The sequence below is a fragment of the Phragmites australis genome, chromosome 11, assembly GCF_958298935.1.
Source record: "Phragmites australis chromosome 11, lpPhrAust1.1, whole genome shotgun sequence".
NCBI classification, from domain to species: domain Eukaryota; kingdom Viridiplantae; phylum Streptophyta; class Magnoliopsida; order Poales; family Poaceae; genus Phragmites; species Phragmites australis.
The window spans coordinates 10,729,399-10,751,937 of NC_084931.1; the positions used below are offsets into that span (position 1 = coordinate 10,729,399).

Here is a 22,539-nt window from a genome sequence, read left to right on the forward strand (position 1 = left end):
CCATTGTTTTGTCTGAGATTTGATACTTCTTGCTAACTTGCTTCACCACCAACTATGAATCCCCTTTCATGAGAAAGCGCCAGATACCAAGCGCAAAAGCTACTCGAAGATCAGCGAACAGACCTTCATACTTGACCACATTGTTAGTGGCAAAGATTAGGATTATCCTAGCCCTCGAGCCCTGGAGCACTAGCAACCTGTCGAAGTAGAGAGTCCATATGTCGGGCATGTCACTGTGGTTGTCCTAGGATTGATCAAGTTTTGTCCATTTAGCAATGAAGTCAGCAAGTACATGCGACTTGATTGCGATGCGAGGGACAAAGCGAAGTTGAATTGCCCAAGCTCAACAACCGACTTAGCGATTCGTCCAATGGCATCTCTGTTGTGAAGGATCTCTCTGAGTTGGAAGATTGATGGTATGATGATCTTATGAGCCTGAAAATAGTGTCTTAGCTTGGGAGAGACCATCAATATCATATATAGCACCTTCTGTACTTGCGGGTAGCGCTCCTTAGGATCATGGAGTACTTTGCTGATGTAGTATATCGGTCTTTGGCTCTTCTCTTGCTTGTCAGGCACTTCCCTTTCCACCAACAATACTGCACTCACAGCCTATTGTTTAGCTGCTATGTAGAGCAAGAGTTCCTCTTATGCATTGAGAGCGACTAGCATAGGGGGGATAAAAGATACCTTTTGAGATTTTAGAATGCCTCTTTCAACCACTTAAACTTGTCGTGTTGGTATAGTAACATGAAAAAAGGAAGCCCCTGGTCTCCGAGTCAGGAGATAAAGTGGTTGAGAGCTGCCTTACACATGGTTAGTTTACAAACTTCTCGTATTGACCTAGGGGATGCATTTCTTCAATGGCCTTCATCTTTTTGGGATAGAACTTGATTCCCCAAAGTAATACCAGGTACCTGAGTAGCTTTCCCGTGTTGATTCCAAACACACACTTCTCTAGATTTAGCATAACTCGGTCCTTGCATAGATTGTTGAAAGTTTCTTGTACGTCGGAGATAAGATCTTCCTTCCTCTTGGATTTGAATACAAGGTCATTGACATAGGCTTCGATGTTTTGGCCAATTTGGCCATGAAGAGTTATTTGCATGCTGCATTGATACGTAACGCTAGCTCTCATTAATCCTAAAAGCACCTTTACATAACCAAATACCCCGAAAGGGGTTATGAAGTTGGTTTTCTCCTCAACCTCAAGACACATATTAAGCTGGTGATAACCAGAATAAGCATTGTGAAGGCTTAGATAATCACACCCAGAGGTAGAGTCAACTATCTAATCTATTCTAGGTAAACGAAAGGTGTCCTTCAGGTAGGCTTTGTTGAGGTCGGTGAAGTCCACGCACATGCACCACTTGCCATTTAACTTGTCAACCATGACAGGGTTAGTAATCTACTCGGGGTGCTCCACTTCTCTGATGAACCCTACCTTGAAGAGCCTCTTGATCTATATCTTGATTAGTTCTTTTCAGTCAGGTGTGAACCGCTGGAGCTTCTGCTTGATAGGCTTGGCAATAGGACAGATAGCTAGACTATGCTTAATCACCTCCCTAGAGATACCGGGTATGTAGGACGGTTGCCATGCGAACATGTCAGTGTTTGCCTAGAGGAAGGTGAAGAGCTCGAGTTCCTATTTCTAGTCTAGAGTGAAGCTGACCTAGGCAATCTTGGATGGCTCTACTAGTTCCGGAGGAACGATCTTGATGTCGTCGTGCGACTTCATTGTTACCTTGGGCCTCAAGTTGTTGTCTCCTTGTTGGGTTGGTACTATACTACCATGTTGAGGCTCCACATGTCGCAGTGAAGACCTGCTTTGGTGCAGCCCCGGTTGGTGATAACTCCCCTCAATCACACACTGGTAAGGGTAGTGCGTAGCAACCATGAATTTAGCTACAGTTGGTTGTCCTGAGATGGCATTGTACGTCGTCTTGAAATCAACCACGTTGAATAGAAGTTTTTTCTATTTACAAATTATCGGGCTTCCCGAATGTAATAGGAAGTGTTATCTGGTCGATAGACGTGGCCAAAGATCCAGGTACTATGCTATGGAATGCCTGAGTAACTGGTTTGATTGCAGATTGAGAGATCGATATTGCATCGAGTGAACATGTAAAGAGGATGTTTAGAGAACTCCCTCCATCCATGAGCACACAGGTGACCTTGCAGTTGTTGATGATGGGCTTGACCACTATTAGGAAGTGGTTAGGCCGTACAAAATTATCCATGCAGTCGTCTTGGTCAAAGGAGATCTCGATGTTTGACCACTTGACCACCTGACGACGCTTGGGGATTGCTGCCAACACTTCCCAAGCCACCGTCTTGTACTGCCTTTTAGATTTTTAGGATGTCGAGCTGCCAAACATGTGGTCGACAATCTTGTTCTCCTTCTGAAGAGACAGTTGGTCCAAGTTGTCGCTAGAGCTAACTCACAACCCTGGGTCATGACCTGAATGCCTGGATGACGTCAAAGTCGGTTATCTTTGGGACGGTGTTTTGGGTGTTCATGAAGTGTCGGATGAACTCGTGTAGGGTCTCTTTCTCAGTCTAGATGACATGGAAAGGGTTATTTTTCTTGCCGAGGTGAACATACATGCCTTGGAAGTTTGCCCGAAGTAAATTGCAGAGCTACTCTCATGGGTAGATCGACCCCGGCGGTAGGTTGGTTAGCCCAATCGTTGCTGACCCTTCAAGAGTTGTGGGGAAGTAATTAGCCATAATCTTATCGTCCCCCAACCACTTGGATAGTCGTAGTGTAGATTTGGAGGAACTCAACAGGATTGGTAGTCCCATTGTGCCTCTTGATTGACCCAGGTCAAAGCCGAGCTAGATAATTAACCCTCCAGAGATCTGCAAAGAAGGCCTGGTACCCATTGATGGCACCTTGAGAGACGTGGGTGGGCACAGGAGCTATGCCTACAGGAGTCGAAGATCGGTCGTGACCTCGACTCAAATGACTATGGCACTGGGGTGACCTCTGTTTAGGCCACCGAGGAGAGGTTGATGTTCCTCGGAGGTCCTTGAGCATCTTTTCTCATCGAGGACTTCGTGCAGGTTCGAGATAGGATGGTTTCGAATCTGTGAAGTCTTGCCATAGTGCTGACCTCAGTCGTCTTCCTAGCTAGTTTGGTTCTAGGGATTTCATTTTCTGGATCTGACTCCTCACGAGAAGGAGTGGTGCGGGACTTTCCTTGGATAGAGCTATTAGCGGTTGCTACTTGATGAGAGGACTTGGCCTATGCCTGAGCTTGCTTGAGAAGGTAGTCCATGAAGTTGAGCTAGTTCTAGCCCTCGGGAGCTAGATAGATCTGTAATGGGAGACTATTGAAGAACATATTGTAGACTTAGGGGTCTTTGAGCAGCCCTAGATCTAAAATGTTAGGCACTTTGCTAATGGTACAGAGTTATAGGATCTGCGTTCTCAGTAGGGTTTTGGTTCTGGTCACGAGACGTTGTCATTAGTAGGGGTTGATTATTGTTTCCCCCGATCGGATCAATGAGATCTCGTGGATTTGCTAGGTTATCGTCCATATTAGATGGAGTGTGCTTCCATCCCCGATGGTGAAAACTTCTCGGGCATATGTTCTCCCAGATGTGGAGTCTACATCCATCATGAACTTGGAGTCAGAGGATGCCTCTAGGTAGATTCTTTGACAATCCATGTCATCAAAAATCATGGGGGAAGATCTCAACTTGCGGTGAATGTTGCTTGCGTGATCGTCTTGGTCATCGAGCAGCTCAAGCTCAATGTCGTAATATCTGGTACATTGATCCATGAAACAACTCACCTCATCACTAGACTTGTCACCAGAGAAGTTGTCTCTTAGATCCATCCGATCGACCATAGGTTCCTTGTCGGGCAAGAGGGCAAAGTTGTCATAGAACCCCTTGTCTCAGTAGCCGGTTCTTGGTGTAAACTTGGGTCGAGTCAAAGACATGTTTCGTGGCAAAGATTCAACATCGTTAGTCATGATCCCTATGGATGGCGCCAACTGTCGATGATTAGTAAACAACCGATCTTACGAATACGTGATTAGAGTAGGGCATACTCCTTGTTGCCGAATCATGCATCGAAAGATAGAAATGTATACAGGTTTAGGCCTCCAGAAGGATAATAGCCCTGCATACTGTCTTATGGTATTGATTTTCGAGACATATTATAAGGGCGGTCTTGGCTAGCCTCGATGTGATTTAAACCTAGTCGAAGGCTCCTTGTGTGTAGTCTCAACAAGATGTTGATAATTATCGTGATTGCAGAAGGCTTGAGGTTCGTTAAGCGCTTGTTGCTTCTGTTGGGCTTGTTGTGTCTTGTCACTTGTCCTCTGTAGGGTCCTCTGGTTCCGTATATATATATATGAGAGTTGTTATGTAGTATCGAGACTCCTTTCCGAGTAGGATTCCGTCATTCTTAAACTTAGGGATAGACTTACTCATTTAAGGGACAGTTTGTAACCCGTAGCAGTTTCCATACGTCTAGGAACTTTTTTCCTGGATATACTCATATGCTTTGAGAATAAAAAAACCCTAGAAAATCTATACACATATAGAATAATCGTATATAAGAGTTTTATACTACTCATCGTGAGTTTCCATGTAAGAAAAATAAAGCATGGTTGTCCTGTAATAGTTCTACAACTACATATAAACTAAAAAGGAGAAGCATAAAAGAATAGTTAAGGCCAACGAACTTTTCTCAAATTTATTGCTCTTATACATACCTGTTCTAAGTGAATGTTACTACTGTCATTACAAAAACCAATATGTGCACGCTTGATCAAGTCCAAAGTTGCTCCGTAAAAATACTCAATCTTCTTGTTAGGCTAGCTCCAACAGGATTGGCATTCCTTCTCTATATCATTGTGCTCGATACTGTAATGTCCTTTTGCCGATCCTTGGCTCCCGTACCCGTCTCCAACAGGTGCCGTATCACCTACTACAGGGATATGGCTGGGAGGGAACGTGCTCTAAATTTGCGGATTACTATAGCAATTCTCAATACTGTTCATAGAGTATGACTGTGAGGTCGAAAAGAAGAGAAGAGTAATACAAGATAGGAAATAGGGTAGCTGTTGAAGATGAAAAAAAATATAAGATACTATAATAATATTAGAGGATGTTATAATAATATTATAAAGGATAAATTTTTAAATATCTGTTGAAGATGACCTCAACCCTATCATTCTATAAGTCCGTGAACGTAATTATAGCCATGCAACGGGCCACCTTGGTAGTTATAAAATACGTATTAATATAGCAGTAATGACCACAAAAGTTGAACTTTTTAGTACTGTAAATTTACAGAATATATACTAGCTTGTGAAAGTTAACACAGTTACTGTCCAACTCGGAGTTTGAAGCACCAGTTGATCCAAAATGGGTGGGGGGGGGGGGGACTGGTGGGGGAGTGTTCCTAGTAAAGCTAGACAAATGGAACCAAAAGTCGAGGCTGGTTACCTTACAATATACTTGCACAGTTTATACCAGACAAGCATACAAAACTAGCACAACATCTACCACGCGCAACCAAAGTACGCACCCCTTGTTTTTGGTCAGTTCAAGGTTGGTTCTTTGGCAGGTACGGTGTTTTAATTTCTTTCACCGTAAAATTTTGTGGGAATTCCCCACGTTACGAGCCATTTTAAGACAGTAAACTCTTGTTTTGTTTTTTGGCTATTTTTGGCTGCCTAGCTTGTAGCCTCACAGGGCTACTAGCTGTAAACAAACTCTGTTCTATTCAATCAAATTGGTATTTTCTCGTGCTGGTTTGTTCAATACACCCCAAAAAAAAACCCTCATGCTTCAGTATTAGCGCTTATATAAACATCTATATATCGGCACCTAAAGACATCTTTTGACACAATATTGAGAATGTCTCAACATGACACAGTATTAGACATGATTCAATCATCATTAGCCACCTTAAAATGTTTCTTCATATGATATTGAGAACACCTCACAGTGACAAGATATTAGACACGCTTGGACCCTCAGTAGTCACATAAAGATGCTTCTTGACATGATATTAAGAATGCCTCAAAGTGACACTGTATTAGAAACATTTTCATCGTCACTAGCATCTATAGACATCTTAAAATGTATCAAACAAACCGTTACTAGCATCTAGAGATGTTATAAAATATAATATAGATACTTCTTGATGTTAGTATTGTACATCTCCGGAATTCATAATGTATACATATGAAGTCAAATAAAAATAATTTATATAAAAATTATAGCCCTTGACGAGATTTACAAATTTGTAGTTTACAAATTTTTTATTTAAAGTCATTTAGATATCCAAATAGTTATCAAAAAGTTCGAAGAACAAAGGTCAAAAGTAATACATATCTAACTCTAGTCAACATTTTGTGAGCTGAGTTGATTAGCTAAGTTGATGAGAAGTTACTAGGAACCACATAGGCACGTGCCTCACACAGAAGATGGTATAGGGGTGGTCCAGATGCAAAAGAAACTTGGCAAATATCATTGTTTTTGTGGTAATATATACAGCGTGTTTATATTAGTAGACGTGTAATATAAACTATCTACGAAAGTGTCTTAATATTTCTCAACATGCAACAAAGTGCCACTATACAATGTATCTAAACTAATAGACACCTAATATGAATGTATCTATAAAAACATATCTATATGCTTAGTCATGTATTTAACGTCTCTATGAAATGTCATATATCTATTAGACACGTTTAAAATGCATCTCTACACACTCTGACAGGGTCCATGCAGTGACCCTCCTAACACTTTTTATAAAAACGCCTCTACATTTCCTTACAGATGAAATAAAGTGTATCTAAGGGGGTTTTCGAGTAGTGATAAAAAACAATGTATGTGGAAAAACATCCACCATGTGATTTGCCGCCCTTCTTTGTAGCTAGCGAAACATGGAACATATGGTGGTTGCATCACAAGAGAACAGCATTCCTGAATTAGCACCTACTGTACCCTCCTAAAAATAACACATCCATGCACACTACTCATGGCCTTTGAGAGATCCCAGCTTAACTCCAAATGGTTCTCTTTCTCTCTCTAACCCTCTGCCATCCACAGTGATGTCGAAATGCACTCCCATCTTCCTTGTGAGTGCCGTCTCTCCAAAATATATATATATATATATATACAGATCCAGTAGTGCGGTAGGAGGAGAACATTTGCAGCATCATCTAAATAGCTGTCACCTGTTCCAAACATAGATCTCAAAACGGTAGATCTTATTTAAATAGAAAATTATTCTGCATATTAATTAGTTGATACTTATGATAAATAATGAGTTGATCTCGTCCACTACTTTGAAATCTATATTAGGGACAGATGATGATCATTCAGATAGTGCTTCAGAGGTGTATGTAGTAGCACTGCTGTATAGAATTTTTTTTTTCTCTCCCTGTGCCTAAAAATACTAGCATGCAATAAATAGATACGTGCATACGGTATACCACTCTCCTTCCTATGTGCCCTCCTCTCCATCGCTCCTTCCCCTGTGGTGATAGGCTAGACGACCGGCGGGGTGGGAAGGAGGGAGCAACGGATTGGGGGGACACACACGTAGGTCGATGGAGGACGCAGGTGCGGCTGCGGCCGTGAAGCCGATGAAGGCGACGTCGGACGGAGTGTTCCAGGGGGAGAACCCGCTGCACTCGGCGCTGCCGCTGGCCATCCTGCAGATATGCGTCGTCGTCGTGCTCACCAGGGTGCTCGCCTTCCTCCTCCGTCCGCTGCGGCAGCCGCGCGTCATCGCCGAGATCATCGTGCGTTGTTGTTGCCACGGTTCGTTTGACACGTCAATTTGTTGATGGCACCGGTTCATTGATTTCGTTCTGGTTATTTTTTGCGTTGTTTCAGGGTGGCATCCTGCTCGGCCCGTCGGCGCTGGGCCGCAGCAGCGCGTTCCTGAACACGGTGTTCCCGAAGCAGAGCCTGACAGTGCTGGACACCCTCGCCAACATCGGCCTCCTCTACTTCCTCTTCCTCGTCGGCCTCGAGCTCGACCTCCGTGCCATCCGCCGAACTGGCGGCACCGCCCTCGTCATTGCCGTCGCTGGAATCTCCCTCCCCTTCATACTAGGCATCGGCACCTCCGTCGTCCTCCAGCACACCATCGCCCGCGGTGTCCCCACGGGGCCGTTCCTCGTCTTCATGGGCGTCGCGCTGTCCATCACCGCGTTCCCCGTCCTGGCGCGCATTCTGGCCGAGCTCAAGATGCTCACCACCGACCTCGGGCGCATGGCCATGTCTGCCGCCGCAGTCAATGACGTCGTCGCGTGGATACTTCTGGCCCTCGCCATCGCGCTATCCGGCACTGGCTCGCCTCTTGTATCGTTATGGGTGCTTCTGACGGGAGCCGGCTTCGTCCTCGCCGCATTCTTCTTGCTCCGGCCCGTGCTCGCGTGGATGGCTCGGCGATCCCCCGAAGGTGAGCCCGTGAAGGAGCTGTACATATGCGCGACGCTGGCCATTGTGCTCGCCGCCGGGTTCGCCACGGATACCATTGGAATCCACGCGCTCTTCGGCGCGTTCATTGTCGGCATCATCGTGCCCAAGGACGGACCCTTCGCCGGGGTCCTCCTGGAGAAGGTGGAGGATCTCATCTCTGGCCTGTTCCTGCCTCTCTACTTCGTGTCCAGCGGCCTCAAGACGAACGTAATGACCATCAAGGGCGGCGAGTCGTGGGCGCTCCTGGCGCTCGTCGTTGGGACGGCCTGCATCGGTAAGATCGGCGGCACGGTGATCGCATCCCTTATCGTGCGCGTGCCGTTGCGTGAGGCGCTCACGCTCGGGTTCCTGATGAACACCAAGGGGCTCGTGGAGCTCATTGTTCTCAACATCGGCAAGGACCGGCATGTCCTCAACGACGAGACTTTCGCCATCCTCGTGCTCATGGCGCTCATCACCACTTTCATCACGACGCCGGTCGTCATGGCCATTTACAAGCCAGCGCGGCGGGGAGCGCCGTACAAGAACCGCGCCGTCCAGCGCGCAAACCCCGACGACGAGCTCCGCATGCTGGCGTGCTTCCACAGCACGCGCAACATCCCCACCATGATCAACCTGATGGAGTCGTCACGTGGCACACGTAAGCGCGGTATCACCGTCTACGCCATGCACCTCGTAGAGCTCTCCGAGCGGTCGTCCGCCATCTCCATGGTCCACAAGGCGCGGCGCAACGGCATGCCGTTCTGGAACAAGCGGCGCAACGGGGACGGCGATGGCGACCAGCTCGTCGTCGCCTTCGAGACGTACCAGCAGCTGAGTCACGTGTCCATCCGCGCCATGACGGCCATCTCCGACATGCACACGATCCACGAGGACGTCGTCACCAGCGCGCACCAGAAGCGCGCGGCGCTCATCGTGCTCCCCTTCCACAAGCTCCACCAGATGGACGGCCATATGGAGTCACTCGGCGACCAGTACCAGCACATCAACCAGCGGGTGCTCCACCACGCGCCGTGCTCCGTCGCAATCCTCGTTGACCGCGGCCTGGGCGGCGCCTCGCAGGTTGCTGCCAGCGACGTGTCCTACAATATCGCCGTCATATTCTTCGGTGGCCGTGACGACCGCGAGGCCCTGGCCTATGGCATGCGCATGGTCGAGCACCCAGGCATTGCGCTCCGCGTGCTACGCTTCTTGACGCAGTCCGGCGCCAGCGACCGCGCCACTGACGACGCGTTCCTCGAAGACTTCCGCGCTAAGGTGGCCGACGGGAACGAGTCCGTCCAGTACGAGGAGAAGGCGGTGGGAGGGAAAGCGGACGTCGTCGAGGCAATCAAGGCGGCAGGGCGGTGTAACCTGTTCCTGGTGGGGCAGGGAACGCCGTGTGTGCCGCTGGTTGACCGGAGCACGGACTGCCCGGAGCTCGGTCCGGTGGGGACCTACCTGGCGCTGCCGGAGTTCTCGACGGTGGCATCTGTGCTGGTGATGAAACAGTACGACCCGACGGCGAAGCACTACGACCTCGTCGAGGAGGTGGCCGAAATCGCGGTGGACGTCGACACGCCGGGCCCCAGCTCCAGGGGTACGAAATTCCGTGACGGGTGATGCGTACGTGCTCAGTATTAACGACGAATTGAACAAATAGCGTGACTAATTCATCGTTTTACGTAATCTGTTAATGGTGTAACTCGATGGAGATATAGGGTGAGCATTCCATTTTTTTGGAGTGTCAGCTCAACCAACCAAACCAGTACCTTTTCTAAGGCATTTGATTCGGAATACAAATGCAAGTCAAATATAAAAGCGTGGTGTTCCCAAAATATGAATTCTCGTAAAACTTATGAATCCTCTGAAATATTTTTCCTATCTGTTTGGGCAACATCTAATCAAGTAATTTATTTTTAGCCTTCATTTAATTTATAGTAAAAAATAAATATGGCATCAGTCCATTTTATCGATAAACACTACTATAGAAAACCCCTTCACTGCCACCTCTAAAACCTCCAAAACCGGCAGTAGGTAACGGGTACTATCACTACCGGCTCGGTGGACCGGCTACCGGCTCGGTGGACCGGCATTGAAGGGGGTTATCACTGCCGGCTGAATCCTTCGGCTGGCAGTGATTAGTTGGCATCACTGCTGGTTGTATCCTTCGGTTGGGAGTGATTTTCTAGAACCACTGCCGGCCGAAGGTTTGAGCCCGTAATGTTTTCCCTCTCCCCCCTCTGCGGTCCTCCTCTCTGTCCTCTCTGTAGTCTCTCTCTCAACTCAATCAATACATGCATACAATGATACATATATTTACTGTAAATTAATAATAAAAATACCTTCATTAATACATAGTAATGAACACATACTACATGTCAGGCATCAACAATAACACAAATATTACAAGTCACCCCCTGAAAAGTCGGTTGAGTTGAGCCAGTCCAGTATCCCTCTACCTCTCCCGCGATGAGGATCGCATCCCCGCACTGACGATTGATGGCGTGAGTATGTCCAGGGACCCTGGGAGGCTGATAGTGGTGGAACGGAGGACCCGGCAACGCTTGGTCGACCGCAGAGTCACCTATGCTCTAGGCTTGCCGGCGTATCAAAGATATCGAAGTCTAATGCCTGAACGCCTCTAGGTTTTGTGCCTTCGACCTCCTCCACAGCACACTAACGGGCCACTCTCTCGTCCTCCTCCTCCTGAGCATGTTTATGGGATACTACTTCTTGCTCCTCCGTAGTGCACAACTCACAAGCTAGCCTCTTGGGCACATTTACGAGACGATGCTTCATGCTCCTCCTTCACATCATCGTTGGAAGGCTATTGTGTCCAAGAGTCATCCGATGATACAAAATTCGCATCATACATAGTAATTCATATCATTCGTTGATAAATGGAAAAATCTACAATTTACAACTGAGTAAGTGATGGTTCTACGATATGACATTTATTGTGAGGAAGACAAGTGGAACCTAATCCCACATGTCATTGATACACCGATAGCAAATCGTGGAATAGGTAATGTCATTTATTAATATTGTGTCAATTGTCAAAATAGAATATGTTGTCAAGCCCCTTGGTAGCCTTCCTCCTTGTCGTATGCTCTCTGCTAGAAGGTAAGGTGTCATTTGAAGTTCTCTCACGCATGGACTGCACGATCGGTTCATGAAACTCGCCGTTTGAGTTGATAACATATTCCAATAAGAACCCGGCCATCTGTTTTTGATGGGCATATATTTCAACAGGTTGTAACACGCCTGTGCATAGTTTGGAGCGCTGCGTTTGAAGAATTGAAAGAATTAGTCCTTGAACACGTGTAGAAACTAAAAAGAAGGCATCGATATGTTATTTCATACCTCAAGGTCATTGAACCTAACAGCATCTCCGTCCAAGCTAAATGCGAGCATAAAAGTAAGAACATAAAACGTGTAGAGATTGTTGCCGGGTGGCTGCCTCATACACTTCAAGAGGAAATAATTCGTCAGTGGAATGAATTGACCCTTTTTATTCAGTAGGAAATGCAAAACATGAATATGTATTGTGTACTGGAAAGTTGGTTTTTACAGCGTACTCTTTCCTGAATAGAAAGTGGATAACAGTCTTCTTGCGGTATCTTATGTACGCCCTATACCTGAATATGAATACCAATTAAACTTAGATGCAATCATCGAGAAGATTAAATGATTGAGTTAACCTATTTAGCATGTCAATGAGGTGGTGGCAAGTCATCTGATCTCTCTTTTGTGAGTCCAACACAATGATCTTACTCAAGTCTAAGTGTATGACTAAGAGGATCCAATGAAAACTGCAGAATATGTCACCATAGCAAATTAGTACTAGAACCGAGTTGCCCACAAGATGAGGACGCCCTTGCGCACAAAAATGTACTCATATCTGTAGGGTAAGAGTATGAATTTCTAGTATTGGTGGTGAAGCAGACACATCAATAAGTAGGCATCGGTGAAGTTTGGATTTTTCGTTACATGTTTCTGGTTCACAAGGCCTGGATCGATGAATCCTACTTTCTTATCTAAGTCTTATTCGTATGCTTGGATCTCCATTCTACAAAATAGAGAAGTTAGCTATGCAATTTCAAGGTGCAAGATCATGTAACATGAATTATATGCATAAGTCACTACAGAGTCCATGCTCTAACTATAGCCACATCAAAGGTATCTTCCTTGTATAGTTCATACAAGTGCAAGAATCCCAACCACAAGAAGATGTCCCCGTTGAGAAAATATTCATCTTTGTATCTCACGGAGAACGCCTGGAAACATTGCCTGGACTGCTCCAAGTACTATTGATGTAATCGACGCATTTGAGTTGTAAGGTTTCTTTCTATATCTGGTTTGACCAAAGGTTTACCCAACTCAAACGGCCATATAACATCCGACTTTGATATATCGGCTCCCACGGTAAGTCATGCTAGTTCTTCTACTGTTAATCTAGAAGAAGCTAGGAAGTTTGCAGTGCTTGGAGCATCCTTAATGATTGGGCCTGGTTTGCTCTTAGCCTGCATCTTGCTGATGCGTTCATAGTCAGTCGGCGGCTTACTTGAAGCCGACCCTATCTGCTTAGCTTTAGCCATTTTCATGAAAAAATTCAAGGCATCTTCAGGCACAATAGGCTTGGGTGGAGGTGGTGGGGGATGGAAATGAGACGTGACACTGGCGTCCACAATCTTTTTGTTTCCTCAGTAGTGAGTGAATAGACATATTTGGGTTCCGCCAACTTCTTAGATGCCACCGACTTCTTAGATGATGTCGTTTGCTTAGATGTTGCAGAACCTGATCTTTTTTCCAAGCTGATGGCTAGCTTCTTGATGGTGCTGGCTTCTTGAGCGATGGACTTCTTTGAGGCAATGGCTGAGGACGTGGGCTTCTTTTGGGAGATGGCTGAGGAGAGGGAGATCTACGAGGCGACGGTGGCCCGGGATGTAGTGGAGAGTAGAGAGTCTCAGGAGCTGTCCGTGGTAGAAACACTATATAGACCTTCTTCCAGGCGATGAATGTGTGCTCGTTCTCTACTATAGTGTTCGCCTCCTCCTCTGTGGGGTAGTCCACTTCAACATGGTGGTACCAGTCAACTGCCTCATCTACTTCGACCGCGTCGTAGCCCTCCAGTACCGGACGTCCGTGCAAATGTTCATGGGAGCCACGAGGATATGCCACGCCGGAAGCCACCTTGATGGTAAGGTTCCTAGCACTAATGTGTAGTTCACACGGTATTCATGCTGTGATAAGATCCACGGGATAAGTGATGGGGTCAACTCCCAGAACTCCCGTGGACGCATAGCTACTCCGATGATGACCGGGGTTGGAGCGCGCAAACTTAGGAGACGTTGCCGGTCGTTCCTGTTCGCTCACAATGGTGCCACATTCACACATGATGACTTGTGCTACTGCTTGTGCTATTTTTTCATCTATAAGTCCCCTCTCCTTTTTTAGCGCTTGTTTAAGCATTTCCATCATCCTAGCTTGTTCTGCCTCTTTTTCTGCCTCTCGTTCTGCATCTCGCTCTACTTGGGATCTCTTTTGGCTCTTGTAACTGTCGACTTCGCCTGGGGATCCATATTTCCAACCCATCACCCCAACGCCTCGTGTGCAACCATCGTGCTCCTTGTTTCCCAAGGCCAAAGTGAGCTCGTCCCTATCCCTGTCTAGCTTGAAAGAGCCTTGTACAGACTTCTCGTGGGCTTCCGCAAGCTTTTTTGCAAGCGTTTGCATCACTTTTCTGGTCTTTGGAGGTCATAAAGCATAAGCTTTCATCAGACAAGTAAGAAGCACCCCTTCCAAGAAGGTAGCGCATCGATCGATCGCTCCAGCCCTCCGTCTCAGGAGTGACACATCTCTCTCGCAGTTCATCTAGCTGTTGTTGCCATTGCCGTTCTTTCCTCACGTACCCACGGCTGCCGATTTTGTGGGGGTAGAGGTTCTTCTTTGAGTTCTTTTTGTTCACCGCACTCAACCTCTGTGCTTCTTCGGAGGATTTGTACTCCGCAAAGACTTGCCAATGATCTTCCAGTTGCAGCCACTTGCAAAAAATTTGTGTTGTACCTTTCTGAACATATGTTCTGTTCAGTGTGCCATTCCACTTCTTAAATGAAAGGCCCATGATCATTACCATCTTACGCTTAACTACTTCCATATCTGTCTCTTCAGGGAAGTCGAACTCCTCTAATATCTTAGGCCACAAGATATCATTCTTGATTGAATCAGGAACCACATGCGAATCACCTCGTTCGCCAGTCTACAATCTCTAGCTGATGGGCACGTGGTCCTTAACAGCGATCCAACAGACTGACTTGTATAGCCCTAGAACTCTCTCAGGTGCAGTTGGCTCCCCTACTGGAGAGACCTCCATGATCACAAGTCGCCCGGTAGACATCTTCAAGGGACCTCAGACACGATACCGTGCCTAGGATTGCTCATTGTCGTGACCCTCCGGAGCATCAAGCATCAAGCATATGCGAAAAAACTATCGGGAACATATACGATAATATGTTGAAGAGATGCATTCATCTACTTATGAATTACCTCATCGATTGCACAGGCGTTTATTTGTTCCAGGTTGAGGTAGTGGCTCAGGCTACATTTTTCAATGTTTGACGGTGGCACTACATCTCCTTCTGGCACCTAGGCCGGATCGGTGGTTGGTGCTGCCATTCCTTCCTAGAATTTCTGCATACGATGATGGCGAGTGGTTGAGTACTATACATATAGAGAGCTGAGAAAGGAGGGAGGTATAGATAAAGCCAACGAGGGAGGGAGAGAGGCTATCGAAAGTGTGAGATAACCATGAAGGAGTCGATAGATAGAATACATACACATACAATATTGTAATTGAGTATGTTAGAACCACATTTAACAAAAAAAGTCACATCTAACGTAGCAAAATATGCATAAGGGTACTGACAATTGACACATTGATCTTACAAGGCACATCATCTTATATAGTAAAATAATGATGATTACAACTAGAACTAGAATTATGAATCCATTAACTTGTGCATGGCATTCCTCCCAACTGGAGAACACTCCACTTTGCCGACCACGATGAACAACATACCATGTCATTGCAGTCCAAAATTTCAGAGAATATTCAAAAATGATATCCTACAAACTATCCTAACACCAAAGAATGTTCTTGCAAAAAAACTATTAGGCTCATTGGCACTAGCAAATGGCCTTATTAGCCTTATTAGGCTAAAAGAAAACTGTTTGGGCCAACCTCAGATAGGGCGCCCAGCTCGTCTTGAGAGAAGCTGCTCTTTGAACTAGTAGGACTGGCATATAAATGCTGACTTGCGAAGAATACTTTCTCTCCGAATATGTAAAAGAAAACTGTTTAGGTAAACCTTAGATACCTAGCAGCAATTGCATCAGATTATGGAGATAATTATCTCCTTTCATCATTTACTCATCTAACAATATCGATTGACATTGCCATCTAACAGTAGGATCATAATCGCCTTTATACTTGGAACAATGTTCTCAGTTAACAATATCGATTTACATTGCCATATGATTGATTCTATTAGACACATTAATTCTCTTTAGAACTAAATAAACCAATCTCTCTATCCACCTGGCAATATCACAACATCAACAACATACCATTTCATAGCACATCAATAAACTAGAAAATAAGAAAGATAATTCAGTTACCCCAATAATCACCACTGGAACCCCCTCTTCTCTCCTCCTCTAATCCAACATTCCAAGCTAATTTGATCCTCATGATCGACCCGTTACCGTAACAATCCTCTAATCCAACACGCCTCTAATCCAACATGCAATCCAACATTCCTCTAATCGTTACCTGCAAGACGACAAGGTCTGAGCGGTGGGGTGTGCGAGCTGGGCGTCGAGAAGGACGGGAATGGTGTCGGGCAAAAGGATGGCGATGGCGCCGGGGAGGAGGATGACAGCGTCAAGGAGGACACAACACCAGGCACGGGCTCCTGAACCTTCAGCGGCGTGGGCTCCTCGGTGTCGGGAGGCATTTTGGCAGACGGCATAGGGAAGGGGAAAATTTTTCTAAGTGTCAAAGAGCGCAGCGCGTCAAGCTATTTTATAGGAGAGGACTTTCACTGTCGGCTCAATATGACCATCGGTAGTGAAATGGTACCTTCACTGTCGGCTCACTAGGACAACAGGCAATGAAACTACTTTCACTGCCGGCTCAATAAGTGCACTAGCCATGAAAGTAATTTCACTATCGGCCCAATATATCCACCAGCACTGGAACCCCTTTCACTGGTGGTACCACGGGGTGCAAAAAAATTGTTTTAGCTTCGCGCACGCGTGTAGAGACTTGAACCCAAGTCCTACACCAAGTAAAACTGAACAAACCGCTGCGCTACTCAAGTGATTTCGATAGAGTTTGTACTATCTATAGATATTAATATTATGTTGACATAAAATTGTAATACATATTTATTTAAATTTGAACTTGCTATATAGCAAAATTACATTTTGTATATACCTAAATTTTCTGGTTAAATTTTCTAAGTCAATTAAAAATCAAAATAAATATGTTCATACCTAAGTTTCTATATTGGAGCTTGCTAATTAATTAAAATATATACTTGGAGCTTCACTGCCGGCTCAATAGGACTACTGGCAGTGAAACTAGTTTCACTGCCAGCCTAATAAGTCTACTGGCAGTGAAAGTAGTTTCACTGTCAGCCTAATATGTCCACCAGTAGTGAAACCCCTTTCACTGTTGGTGCCACAGGGTGAAAAAAAATTGTTTTAACTTCGCGCGGGCTATTAGAGACTCGAACCAATGTCCTACACCAAGTAGACCGAATAAAATGCTACGCTACTCAAGTGATTTTAATTGAGTTTATACTATCTATATTTATTAACATTAAGTTGATCTAGCATATCTAATACATATTTATTTAAATTTGAACTTGCTATATACAAAAATTAATTTTTGTATATACCTAAAATCAAAAATCAATATGGTCAATAATAAAAATATTTTCCACCATACACTACAAATTGAAGCTTCCATAAGAAAAGTGAGTTATAATTGCATCTAAAACAAATTCATACGTAGTCATTAATACAATTTAGCTACTTTATCTTAACGATTCGCCCTTCATTATGATCATGATATATATAGGGAGGTTTGTCGGTGTCTTCTATGGGACCTAGGTCAATATCCTCACTGAAAGGATGTAGCGTGTAGAATTGATTGTAGTCTTCATCATCAACAACATTCTTCACTTCGACAATCCTTCTTTTTCCTTGAAGAACAACGTGGCGCTCCTCCTTGTTAGCTGAGTATGGGTCCTTAATATAGAAGATCCGCATAACATCAACCACAAGTACAAATAGTTCTTCTTTGTATCCAACGAGTTTTTGGTCCACTATAGTCATACCGTACTTGTCGATCTTCACACCCCCACGGAGTCTGACCCATTGGCACCGGAAAAGAGGAACCTTTAACACTCCATAGTCGAGCTTCCAGATCTCCTCTATGAATTCGTAATAGGTATCCCTATTTCCATTGTAATCGTAGGCATCTATACAGATACCACTATTTTGGTTGGAGCTCTTATTATCTTGAGCTCTCGTATAACCAAGCGCCAAAATGATATATGTGTTCTTGCGCGATCCAAACATCAGACTTCCCTAGGTTTCTGGTGTGTAGCATCTTCTGGTGTTCTTCGAGATACGGGTCCACTACAACTGATTGTTGCAGAACTACAAAATGTGCTTGCATGAATGAAATAGGGTCGTTAGTGCGGAACCTATTGTCCATTTCCCCTGTAGCATCCCCTCATGGCGAGATACAGGCACACCGATCGATTTGAGATTTATGTAGTCGACGCAGAAATCAATGACCTCCTCGGTTCCCCAGCCCTCAGCCATGCAGCGTTTCGACCGATTTTGGTTACGAACATATTTCTTAAGAACTCCCATGAACCTCACGAAAGGGTACATCTGATGCAGAAACATGATGTCAAGAATCCGTATCTCTTTCATAATGTGAATAATGAGATGCACCATGATATCAAAAAATGATTGAGGGAATAACGCCTCAAGCTGGCATAGGGTCTCGACCACGCCTTCCTACAACTTATCTAGCTTGGTCGAATTGATGGCCTTCTTTGATATCGCGTTGAAGAATGAACATAGCTTTATGATTGGGTTTTGGACCTTCGGTGGTATAATACCTATAATTACAATTCAAAGCATCTGTGTCATCATAACATGACAATCATGAGACTTCATACCAGTTAATTTCAAGTCTTTCATGTTTACTAGTCTCTTTATGTTGGCAGAGTAACTGAATAGAACTTCGATTCCATGCAAGCTCTTGCACATTGCAATTTTCTCCACCTTGCTCAAATTGTAGCTCGTGGGGCCAAGATATTTGTTATCTTCTTCCATCTCTTTGGGTTATAGATCATGTCTGAGTTTTAAACATTTTAGGTACTTTCGTGCTTGGAGTATATCCTTTATTTTGCCAGGTATGTCTAGTAACGTATCAATCAAGCTATCACACACGTTCTCCTCGATGTGCATGACATCGATTGCATGTCGAACCATCGAATCTGGCCAATATGCTAAGTCATAAAAGACAAATTTCTTTTTGCACATAGAAGCTCTAAGATTAGATTTCGGAACCGATGTACTCCCACGTCCCTTTCTAAGGATAACCCTAAGTCTCTTTACCATCTCATATACCTATCTCCCAGTGCGATGCTTAGGAGGCGATCGAGTCTCAACTTTCCAATCAAAAGCTTTTCTGTTGTTGCGGTACAGGTGATCCTTTCAAAGAAATTTACGATGACCCAGGAACACCATTTTTCGGCTGTTCTTCAGCCACAAGCTCTCTGTTTCATCCAAGCAATGCACGCATGCACATTAGCCTTTGATAGTCTAGCCCAATAGGTTGCCAAGGGCTGGCCAATCTTGGATTGTTACGAACAGCATTGTGCAATGGTTGAAGTTATCTCGTTTGTATGCATCCCACACCTGCATGCCATCGTTTGACAGTATTACTAGATCTTCCATTAATAGTTTTAGGTAGACATCGATATCGTTGCCAGGTTGCCTCGGCCCTAGTATCAGCACCAGCATCATAATGTACTTCCGCTTCATACACAACCCAGGAATAAGATTGTAGATACATAGTCACAGGCCAAGTGCTATGACTACTACTCATGTTGCCGAATGGATTCATCCCATCCGTACTCAACCCAAATTTTATATTCCTCACATCTTCTGCAAAGAGCTTCTTGTATTTCCTATCGATGTTTCTCCACTGCGTAGAATTAGCGGGGTGTCTCAGCATTCCATCATCCTTGCGCTCATCGGTCTGCCATCGCATTAGTTCGGCATGTGCTCTCCGCAATACACCATGCAATCGTTTGGACATGCATGTATTTTATGTACTTCCAACCTCAATAGTCACACAACCTGCTTGGCCTGGTACGTGTTTTCTAGCAGCATATTTTTCTTTGGAAGCAATTTCTTCAAGTACAGTAACAACTCTGAAGCTTCTATCAAACCACCCGTTGATTGCCTTCAATTGCAGCAGTGAAAGCACGGTACGCAACTTTGTGTGCTCCTTCTTGTAGCCCAAGAACAACAGTGTTTTAAAGTCCTATAACATATATTGGAACTTTTGAAACTCTCTTTCATTGGTGAATTTCTGCTCCCTATCGCGCAACATCTGCTCCAGATCATCGACGTCGGTGTCGGCCAACATCTCCTCTAGATCATCATCGGCCAATGTATTTTCGGTAGGTGGCATATCGATATATTCGTCGACTGGCATATCAGTGCACATGTCTTTGTCTTCTCTTTCATTGTATTTCCCTTCCTGTACGATCTCAGCTTCACCGTGCACAGTCCAATGGGTATAGTTAGGCATAAAGTCCCTTGGTATCAACTGGGAATGTATATACTGGGTGGTGGAGAACTGCTTCTTGTTCTCACAATCAACGCATGGATAGCATATGTATTGAGACTGTGTATTTGATTTGTGTGTCGCAGCTTGTACCAGGAAACAATCTATGCCGTTCTTGTACTCTACGCTCACACGACTCACATCATACATCCATCTTTTGTCCATCTACAATTATATCATTATTGTTCTAGAACATTTTGCGATCATCAATAAATAAATTACCTCATCATCTCCTACTGGCAATTGGCCCGGGTTGGAGGAGCCGCTTTTTGCATGCTTTCGCGTCCGCTTCCGATGAGTATTTTATTGGTGCCATCCCTAGAAATTTTCTTTATTATTCAACACCTTATCTATGAATCATTAAGGAAACATGAAAAATAAATACACTCCTACATAAATATAATTGTTTCTTGCTACATACCTAAATATCATGGTGAAATTTTCTAATTCATTAAAAATCAAAATAAATACGCTTATACCTAAAGTTTCCATCTTGGGAACATGCTAATTAATTAAAATAGAAAAAATATAATTGGAGCTTTCTACATACCGAAATATTATGGCTAATTTTTCTAATTTACTAAAAATCAACCATAAATATGCTCATACCTAAAGTTTCTATATTGGAGCTTGCTAATAATTAAAATATAAAAAAATATAATTGAAGTTTGCTATATACCTTAATATCATGGCTAAATTTTCTAATTCATTAAAACCTAATAATAAATATGCTCATACATATAGCTAATGTAAATCAATAATAAAGACATTTTTCACCATAATTGAAGCTTTCATATCATAAATGAGGTATAATTGCATCTACATTGTCTCAAAACATTATGGCCATAGGTTCATCTCCATCATTTCAAAATCTAGAGTGATTTACCAAATAAAATTCAAATAGAAATGGATTGGAGAGGAAGTTACACACCTTGGAACACCTAGGGTATGAGGATTCCTACAAATTTTGAAGCCACCAAGATCCTGGTGAGCAAACATGGTCGCCACAGAGCAAGAACCGAGGTCCTCTCTGTTGTGCTCGAGCTTGCGGAATGACATGGTGACTTTTATATAGTCGGGACATCACTGCTGGTTTATTTAACCAGTCGGTGGTGATGTTATGCTATCACTGCCGGTTGGTGGATTAAGCCGGCTGTGATGACAGAGCAGGGCATCACTGCCAGCTCAATCCATCGACCGGCAGTGATGACCCTTATCACTACTGGTTCATAATCCATGATGACTGATTTTTTCCTCGCGGCTTATGAACTGGCAGTGATACCCTATCACTGCTAGTTCATTAGGAACCGATAGTGATGAGTCGGCATATAAGACCAGTTCTGTAGTAGTGAAACTAATTTCTAATAAGAACCATGAGAGTATGAGACCATCCACTTAAACCAGTTTTATGCCATTATTTATCAAATAGTTTTAAACTTTTATTGATGTGATCTTTCAGACTCGATCGACATGATTTGTAACATCCAAAAGTTTGCTCGAAGACTAGCCTCAATGTGGATATGCATAGCACCTTTCCCACGTTTCCTTGCTTGCCCTGCTAGTTAACCCAGGAGTATGTATTACTCTCACCGATTCTAAATATAAGTCCATTTAGTTTTATCATAAATCAAACTTTTTTATTTTTAATTATCAATAGCTCAAAAATCACATAGATTGACAATATAAGACTAGAAAGATGGCGTGGTCTTACACACCTGTTGACCCTACCCCGGTAAATTGCATATTTTTGGATTTACATCAAATGGTCGATGTGATGATCGTCAACATGTAACATGACAAATAGACAGACATTTGATTGGCTTAGTATTTCTATTATTTTACATGTAATTTCATTTTCTGATTTATTTATCCATATTAACTAAACAAAGAGAACCTCGATTATCATGTTGCAATTAGTTGAGAACATGTTGCTCGAGGTCTGGGATATTACGTATTTGTATCATCTACTATTCACAACCGAGTTCTGAGAGAACATATCGTAGTCAAGACGTTGTCGGCAAACTGGAATTGCTATGACATCGGTCGTCCGGTTGATGATTCTTAAATGCAGACTGTGTTAGCAACATTTTCGAGCTCTGACCTTGTAGAACAACTTCATTACTGAAATCTTCCCCAAGTGTAACAGTTTT

The 22,539-nt window shown here is 44.1% G+C and overlaps 1 protein-coding gene across 1 annotated transcript; it reads left to right on the forward strand.

Annotated features, from left to right (window-relative positions):
* Positions 1–7,604: 7,604 nt before the first annotated feature.
* LOC133885787 (cation/H(+) antiporter 19-like) lies at positions 7,605–10,109 on the forward strand. The gene is made up of 2 exons (XM_062325534.1): positions 7,605–7,778; positions 7,873–10,109. The coding sequence occupies exons 1-2, from the start codon at positions 7,620–7,622 to the stop codon at positions 10,063–10,065; spliced, it is 2,352 nt and encodes a 783-aa protein (XP_062181518.1). The 5' UTR covers positions 7,605–7,619; the 3' UTR covers positions 10,066–10,109.
* Positions 10,110–22,539: the final 12,430 nt, after the last annotated feature.

Bases quoted from the DNA above. Each gene is read 5' to 3' on its own strand.
- LOC133885787 (XM_062325534.1), top strand. From the start codon at position 7,620: ATGAAGGCGACGTCGGACGGAGTGTTCCAGGGGGAGAACCCGCTGCAC. The intron at 7,779-7,872 runs GTGCGTTGTTGT...GCGTTGTTTCAG, and splicing joins GCGTCATCGCCGAGATCATC to GGTGGCATCCTGCTCGGCCC.